Source organism: Ammodytes marinus (genome assembly GCF_949987685.1).
Source record: "Ammodytes marinus genome assembly, chromosome: 18".
Lineage (NCBI taxonomy): Eukaryota > Metazoa > Chordata > Actinopteri > Uranoscopiformes > Ammodytidae > Ammodytes > Ammodytes marinus.
The window spans coordinates 8,761,937-8,771,117 of record NC_137222.1 but is presented as its reverse complement, the minus strand read 5'-3'; the positions used below and the strand labels follow the sequence as shown (position 1 = coordinate 8,771,117).

The 9,181-nt window shown below is 47.1% G+C and overlaps 1 protein-coding gene across 1 annotated transcript; it reads right to left on the bottom strand.

Moving 5' to 3' along the window:
• Nucleotides 1–833: 833 nt before the first annotated feature.
• smad7 (SMAD family member 7) lies at nt 834–8,685 on the bottom strand (the record flags this gene model as incomplete). The annotated part of the gene is made up of 4 exons (XM_080046599.1): nt 7,205–8,685; nt 6,089–6,142; nt 2,160–2,231; nt 834–940 (listed from the first exon to the last, which is right to left on the bottom strand). Exons 1-4 carry the CDS (start codon nt 7,668–7,670, stop codon nt 834–836), a joined length of 699 nt encoding a protein of 232 aa, XP_079902725.1. The 5' UTR covers nt 7,671–8,685.
• Between the last annotated feature and the right edge of the window lie 496 nt (nt 8,686–9,181).

Sequence of the window (9,181 nt, the reverse complement as noted above, 5' to 3'; positions counted from 1 at the left end):
CTTTCCTCCTCTCTTCCCTCCCTCCCTCCCTCCTCCTCTCTGCCCTGTTCCAGGCTGATGACGCGGGCCAGCGAGAGGAGCTTTGGAGCTGCTAGCCTGGCAGGCAGCCTAGTTTGCATTTGCGCTTGTCGCTGTCGCAGCTCACTTAACTCCTTCCAGCCCGGATGCTCTTGGCCTTTTCCAAGATAGATAGATGATAATAATTAAGAAAAAAAAGGAAATATGGAAGAGGAAGATGTTATTCTAACCTCATCTCATAAGCTCTATCTGAACTGTTTTCCCCCCCAAATGACTGGATTCCTTCGGGGGGATTTTCCACTCTGGCTAAAGGTATATAAGCTCCATAGCAGGGCTCCTTTTACCAACATCCTCAACCACAAACGTCAACAAGAAGTTGATTATTCTACTACAAGGCAAAAAAAAGAAAAGTAAAGGAGAAACATTATAGGCTACAACTCTTGCAGACTTCCAAGTCTTTGCCTCCCTCCTCCCCTCCTCTCACTCTCTTCCTTCTTCCCCTCTGTAAATATGTCTGGAGAAGAACATAAAAAGGGCAGAGTGAGTGAATTAGAAGGTCAGCGGCGGGCCTCTGGGAGAGCCATGTTTCTTTTGTCAGGGCCCCAGAGGGAGGGAGGGAGGCGAAAGGAGGGAAGCAGGGAGAGAGAGAGAGAGAGAGAGAGAGAGAGAGAGAGAGGGGGAAGAGAGTGGGAGGAGGGGATGCCTGTTTTTCTCTTTTTTATTTTGGGCTTGCTAGAGGAAATCATGAGGGCAGAGAAACTTCGACCATCCCAACCCTGGCCTCCCCTATACTACTGTACCTCTACTGCTTTTTTCTACTGAGGAGGCCCATTCACTGAAGCGCTGGCCAACGCTGCCATGTCACCCTCGCCAGGAAGAAAAACAGGGGAGGAAGAGGAGGAGGGTAAGAATGAACGCCTCGCTGAGGGAGGAAAAGGAGTAAATGAGGGAGTATGGGGGGATGTCTGTTAAGACTCCAGTTCTTGGGTTTCACAGTTTTGAAGCGTTTCAGGTCTAAAATGTGTCTTTAGTTAATGCACACGGGATGGACTTTGGTGTCCACCTGAAGGAGAGGTAGAGGAGGAGAAAAGAGGTTGATTCTTGTAAGCTGTTTCCCCCTCCCCATCCAAGGACACACACACATGCAGGCAGGCAGGCTAACCCCCCGCCCACCCCCCCTACCACCAAACAAAGGAGGGGGGAAATGGGCAGCCAACATCACCGACTGACATAAAACAGGCTTTAAAGGCCCAGTAATGAGAACCATCTGAGGCCGAGGGAAAGCAGAGAACAGCACACACAACACACAGAGCAATCTCGGGCCAGTGGAGAGCAAACCATTTCTCTTTCGAAAAAAATAAAAAAGCCGTACTTTGCAGCCTGCGGACAGGGCTGCCGGGGCAAGGAGAGCAATGGTGCCAAAGGGGATTACGGGGAGAAAAAGCTCAGGAAGGCCCCAAAACACGTACTGCATATAAGGGATGCATGGAAGACAAGAAAAGGCGCCTGTGTCTGCATCCTTGTCCACAAAAACCCAGCCCGGAGGAGAGTGAACACACACAAACACCACCAAAAAAACACTTGCATACTAGTTGAAGCCTGTTTTTGAAGCTTCACCCTCACACACTCACACACAAAGACAATACTGCACGCACAGAGCATATTCTCCTTCTCCAAACAACGCTTTCATCGTGTTTGCTGCTCCATTACAACAGCACAACACGGAAAAGGGATGAGAGGAACGGAGAAGAGGAAGAGGAGAAGAGAGAAGCCAGCAAAGAGGAATTCATGTGGATGTGGGAGAAATACACCACCCTCCTTCGTCTTTTTTCTACGTTTTATTGCAGAGGGGAAGCAGGGGCCCCCACAATCACTGCCTGATCATCACAAGTATGGAGGGGGAGATGTGTGTGTGTGTGTGTGTGTGTGTGTGTGTGTGTGTGTGTGTGTGTGTGTGTGTGTGTGTGTGTGTGTGTGTGTGTGTGTGTGTGTGTGTGGTGGGAGGAATGCACAGACAAGGAGAAGGAAAAAGAAAACAGACGAGGAATATAAAATGACCGGGGGGAAGAGGGAGGTGACGGTAGAAAAAAGACAAGAAAACTGCCGGTATAAATAAGTAATACACTGGTAGGAATATTTACCTGAAAGCCCCACAGGGGCCGAGTATGTCGTTCCCCCAGTATCACTGGATGACGGTCCAGAGTCTGGAGAATCTAATGAAAAGAGAAAAAAGAGAGACTTTGAATTAGCACTGTGTGTGTTCCTCCTGTGTGTGTGTGTGTGTGTGTGTGTGTGTGTGTGTGTGTGTGTGTGTGTGTGTTAAGGGGAGGAGGCAGGCAAAGCAGCAGCTGTGAGACCGTCAATCACTCGGTGAAATCAATGCCTAATGAAGACGCTGACGACGAGGCTCACACTCTTACATACACACACAAACACACTAACACACACACACACACACACACGTAGAGGAGAGGAGAGTTTCTTACACCCCTGATAATCCCCCATAATCCACTGCTTCAGGAGGAACGTTAGCCTTGCATCTCTGCATAGACAGACAAGCTGCTGAACTGGTAAGAGGAGTATTCGTTTCTGCTAATGACTGAGGCGAGGGTTTGGGGCTGGAGACCTGTGATCCCTACTCAATAACCACATACAGATCAAACTTTAGAAGACTGAGATTGCAATGCTCTGTGTGCTTGTTCTCCTCTTTTAATAAGACTGCTCTGATAATTGTCTCTTGATATGATTCCCCCTCCTATACTTCAGCCAGAGAAACAAGCTGAAAACATCCCATCATGTAACTCATTCAGGCTGAGGCGTAAACCAGAGTGGAAAAGGTGCATCAGAAATGTTTCTACGTATTATGTGTCTGTATCGGTTTGTGTTTATTTGTGTGTTTTCGCGGCTACCTTGGCAGACGGACCATGGAGAGGCCTTGAAAAGCCGTTGACTGGAAGTTTGCTTTGTGTTGCACTGTGCGGACAAGAGAGAGAGAAAAAATAATTCTCTCTCCCTTTCTTTGCATTTGAACCCTTAACTCCCACGAAGACTTTTAAATGTGGACTAGTTTCAACACGACACCTGAATGGAGAGCCTTAGTGAAAAATAGCGCTGTGTTAGTTGAGCGAGGCAGCAGCACACCGCTGGGAGAAAGGCTAGCTCTGCTGCAGAGCTGCTTCTGCTGGTAGCTTGGTATTCGCTAATGTTACATTCTTCTTGCTGCACGTCAACACTGCGCTACACCTCAAATACATTGAGCCACAGTGGTGCGGCGCTGGTCACCACCACCCTGACTGAACTATGACTATAAAGTGCAGTTTTTCTGATGGTTACCTGCAAGCCGTGCATAATGGTTGCATTTAAAATCGCTGAAAACTTGTCGATGAGCTGGCGTTGGTCTAATTTGGCTGGCAAACTGAAAAAGGGGTCAGCATGCGTATGTTATGATCTACATATTTCTGTTGAATACTTCCACTCTCCTGCTAACAGCTATCACTTTCTCACTGGCCTCCTGCTTTGACCTGGCATAGCCGCAGCAGCAGCAGCCGCTATGAAGTAATAAAGAAACAAGTGACCAGAGCGGTTTAAACAGCGAGCCCTCCTCCTCCCTGCCCTAGTCCGCACACGCCCGTGCTGCTGTGGTCTCAGTAATGAGATGCGCGGGCATAGCCCAGCGTGCCTGGCTTTCATTGGCTGCCAGCCGCCTTTGCCCCCGCGGTCTCCCGGGCAACAGTTCACAGCTGACCACAGGGCTGAAGGGGGCATCAGAGAGAAAGAGCTAAACAGTGTGTGATTTATATTCCCCAGAGCTGAAACAAGGTAGCGTTTTACGTCTCGGGCCGGCTTTCATATTGACCGCCACCGCTGCTGCTGCTGTAGCACACTGACACACATAACCTTACTTCCTGTTCACCGGAGTCATAAAACCAGCATCATATAATTCCCTGTTTCTTCCATTTCATGAAGTTTTTTTTTACGGTGTTTGATTGCCTGCTAAAAGTTAGTTAACCATGCTGATTTTCTGAGTGTCATGATGATTTAACACAGTCTAATACAAAGCTAAATACAGAGAGCACTATAGAAAATTGTAACAGCCTCCGGTAATGGGAAGTAGCTGCAGATTGACAGCTCCTTGAGACCCCTGTCTTTCTGCATGATCAGCTCATCTGTCCTCTGTGCTTGCTTGTGTGTGTGTGTGTGTGTGTGTGTGTGTGTGTGTGTGTGTGTGTGTGTGTGTTGCTTCCATTGTCCTATTAATATATGTTGTCTTGCACCCTCTTTCGCCGATACACAGAGATACACATAGACAGAGTTGCCTTTGATTAACCACAAATGCAGCTGCACCGGCTGAAAGCTATACCAAATGAGGAAACAGCTTGGCAGTTACGCACTTTTACACTTAAAATAAGACTTTAGAGAAAGGCAATGCAAAACTAAGGCGAGACAGCAAGCGGATGATGCTTCCTTTTTTCTTGTTATTTTCTTATTGGCAGCATTCAAGTCCCACACAGTTAAACAAATCCATTTTATTTTTTTTCAATTTGCACTAAGAGAGAGAGAGAGAGAGAGAGAGAGAGAGAGAGAGAGAGAGAGAGAGAGAGAGAGGGGAAACAAACAGGGTGGTCACATAATTACATAATCATTTCCTTTGTGTGCATCCAGCTTGCATTTCCTATTTACTTTCTTGTTTTCCTTTCAGCACTGGAATGCTTCCAATTGAACTCAAGCATAGACATTCTAGCTCTGCCCAGAGACAGGCATCACACCAGAAGAAGGTTGGAACATTGGGAGGATTATTTCACAGCTGATCATATTTGTTTTTAGCATTATTGATCAATTCTGCGTGCACGTGTCTAAAAAAAGTCTCTGGGAAATGCTTCTCAATTAAACCTTGGTGAATATTATAGACTGTATTTAAAGGTGAAGATAGACAGATGAAGAGAGAAAGAAATGGAGGTGGAGGAAGAGGGTGAGGTGGGGAGCTTTGTAGAACCACAGCTGCAAACTGCAATGACTTCCTATTGTTTTTCCCCTCTCTGAAAAGCCACTTTCTCCTTTCTCATGAGTAGAACTGGCTGGCTGCTCGTCGGCTGACCGGTCATTGTTTAACTCTTTTCCTGCACTGACATACAGCACATAAGTGAGCAAAAATTTAAAACTGAGTCGTTATAATCGCGCCACACTTGCACAGACTGCACATTTGAATAGCTCTGTCACCCTCTCTGTGACACCAATACACTATTCTGGCTGCAGCCTGGAAATTTAACACACTTTCAGAACTGACTTAACAGGCGATGACATAACCTGATGCCACTTTTTCCGGCACCGGCGAGTAGAATGACGAGCACAGCACAGCGGCATGTGGCGTCTGGCACAGGCGGATGGACCAAACAATTAGGTGTAAAAAAATAAAATTAAAAATAAGCGTGTGCCATACACAAAACGCTCTCTCTCCCTCTGTTCCTAAAACAAAAACATCCCAAACAGAGATGTGGGACAGTGACACCCCCACGCAAGTCCTCAAGCCTAATCTGTTGATTCATTCAGATGATAATGGCTGGCTGGCTCCAGAGACGACGCTTGTCTGCGCTTGCTATTCACAATAGATAGCTGGACACACAAGCAAACACCCATACAACTATCCCCCTACCCCCACACACAAACACACACACACACACACTATGCCCCCCAGTGACGTGCCAGTCAGTCTATACTAGCTGGTATCTCAACTTTGTGCTGCTTTGCCCTGGCTGCCAGCCATGCTAGAACTGCCCAGCCAGCCAGGCGTGCCACTCCACTGCTATCATAAATCACAACATAACACGGAGCCGTTTCCTTCACACACACACACACACACACACACACACACACACATAAATGCACTGCAGGGGTTGTGTGTAAGGCTATATGTGTGTATGTAATATCAGACTGACAGACAACACATAAACATTCATGGATACAAGTTGGCATTTAAGATGTGTCTGTTGTGCAAAAACAAATGTGTTTCAGAAAATGAGAAATATAAATACATGTATGACTGTAGTGTACAGTATGGATGTATCAAGCTCACCTGGTGGTTTAAGATAGTCCATGGGATAGCGCGAATATGGAGGAGGGGGGGACTCTGCATGGAGGAGAGAAAAAAAACAAAAGGGAAAAAAAAGGAAAAGAAAAAAGCAGAGCATGAGAAAATAAACAAATGAGAGATCTACACTTTATGATAAGAGTTGTCATTCTTCAGGGAAAATGGGTTTGTGTCTGTCAGCTCAAGCTGGAGAGGCAGGCAGAGAGGCCAGCCGGGCAGCTATTGCCTTTCATTGGCAGGCAGATAAACAGGGGGCCGCCTGGCGCCAGGAGGGCCACTATCAGCGTCTAGGACAAACTGAGATACGGGCCTCTTTTGGCCCGGGACGCCAAGCAACCACACACACACACACACACACACACACACACACACACACACACACACACACACACACACACACACACACACACACACACACACACACACACACACACACACACACACACACACACACACAAATACACACAAACACACACACACAAGCCCTGGAAACTTCACCGTGGAAAGACTGTAAAGCCCGGGATGAGTCGCTTTGCACTTTGGAAATGCCAATTGTGAAATGTTGAAATGCCAGATGGGCTGTTTGTTTATAAATGATAAAGTCAAAAATATCCTAATATATGTCGGAAAAAACAGCTCCAAAGTGCCAAAACAATGATTAAACTAACAAGAAAACCTGTTTAAGTCTGGATGCTGTCTAATTAAGACGTCGACATATTTAGCATTTAAAAAGGCACAATGGCGACGTGACAACATCATGAACAAGTTGGGGGACATTTTGAAAATATTATCTGCTGTGACTTTTTAATTAAAACATTCAAAATTGAATGACACCGAAAGGATGAAGAAGGCCACTTGGTACGCTTTCAACATCGGTCAAGTTTTACCTTATGGAAACTCAAGACAACTGTGCCAAGAGAGGTGATGTCATTTGAATTAGGCTAATTACCCCCTTTAAGAGTCTGGTAATTCTTTGACACAATGACACGGTGTCTGAATGTGTGCTTTCCTTCAAAATTAGGCCCCACCACCAGAGAATTGAAAGGCAGTTTCAGAACTTTTTTTTAATATGAGGTTTATTATCATATTAATCCAGCTCACCGAGTTCACAAAGTCTGCTCATGTGGTGCGGGTTGCAGCAAACGAGCTCTGGGTTGGTTTTCCCGTAGGATTCACAGCAAGACAGCCTCTTGAGCTCCGAGGAATGCCTGAGGTCCGGCCACCTGAACACTTTGTAGAGCAGCATGGGGAGAGAGTAAGACTGTTGACCCACTTTGGTGTCCACTTTGCTGGGCAAGAGCAAGCAGGGGCTTCGGGCACCCCCCTTGGACTCCACCGCCTGCAAAAGCACCTCTAATTGTTTCTCTTTGATCTTTTTCAGTATCGAGTGGGTCAACGCCTTGAGTTCAGCCTCCGACCCGGCGTTGGACTTGGCCACCTTTGTCGCTTTGCCCATGCAGCAGCCACCGGAGCCATGCGTCCCTCTATCCGCCTCCCCGTCGCCCTCCACGGGCGCACGGCTCCTCCAGAGTCGCCGGACGAGCCCCGATCGTTTGGTCCTAAACATGCGGGACGAAAAGAGGGTTCCCCGGCTAAAAAACGAGCATGGTGTCCGCAAATCATGAAGATTCCGGGATCCGAGTCCAGGCAATGACAAGCAGCCTGAGAAAATCCGGTGGAAAAACTGGGCGCTGGGTAAGCAGAGGGAGTCTGTAGCATACGCCAGTCTCTGTCGCCGTCTCCTGCAGACTTGGTCACCGAAAAGCAGTCGAGGTTCGCGGCACAGTCAGCTCTTCCGCCGGGTATAAATCACCATCACTTCCAAAAGGCGTTTAACACCAACGTATGAAAAATGATTCTAGCAGCGTTTTACACCAGGACGGCAGCATGTAGCCTGCATGTGTTAGAATTATTCACTTGGTGATGTGCAGCGTAGGCTATAGCGCCGTGAACTGACCCCTTTAATAAAAATACACTCACTCCGTGCCGATTATTCAGCATACAAACATTGTCAAAACATCTTTCGATCTGTGCGCATTTAGCCCGGAATGGGAATGAGACAAACTGGGGCCTAATTATGCCTATAAAACGCGTTCACAATTATCCCATGAAAACCGAAGCTCGCCGCCGTGCCCTCAAGAGCATTAATCCACAAAATCCTTGATCCGACTGCACAGAGTAGGCTATAGGGCTCTCCGTCAGGGTAGCGGAGGCTTTTTATTCTATTTTTTTTTAGTATCCGCTATGTCTAAATATGCCAGCCGTCTGCAGAGGATGTGGTCCACTGACAAGAACGAGCCTCGTCCAAAGAGCTTAGGAGAAAAAAAATCCGGGACTGGATCTCTAACCCGAGTTGAGTTGCGTTTGAAAAGCCTGCGAGAAGAGCGAGAGAGACCCTCGGGTTTACGTCCACGCACCGAAGAGCCTTGCAACCTATTTTAGTAGACGAATCCCTTTTCAAGATACAATAATCCAAGCAAGCTCGTATCTCACACGAAGTTTCCGTGTCTTGAGAGTGTGTGTGTGTTGAAGAAAAGCGAGCCGACGAGTGATCTCGAGGGGGGTAGTTCGGCTCTCTGTCTGTAAATGAGGCGGATGGTTTGGGTGCCCTTGCTCCGTCTCCAGTCTCCAGTGCGCATTGACGCGCCCGGTCACGTGTGTGTCTAGACACCCTGTCGCTTAAAAGAAATGTGATTGTGTTGCGCAAACAACAGATCAAGCAGAGCCCACAGCGCACACTCCCGCAGGCACGCGCACTCTCTCTCTCTCACACACACACACACACTCACGCGCGCGCGCAACGCATATGCACACAAAAAGTAGTAAAGCAGGGGTAGGAAAGTTAACATTTCACACAAAAAAGTTGACAACGTGTAACGTGGAAGGGTTGGGACATTATGACAGTTAGTTCACAAGTTATTTATTTTAAACTTAGGCTAAATAAGTGTGAATAACATATAATAGAGGGAAATAAATATAGTGCTGGCCATCTTCGTGTTAAAGCTTATTAAAGCTTTGCAGGGGTTACATGTGTAATGCAAGGGTAAATGTGAGCCTTTTGGTCATGTTTGTGCTATT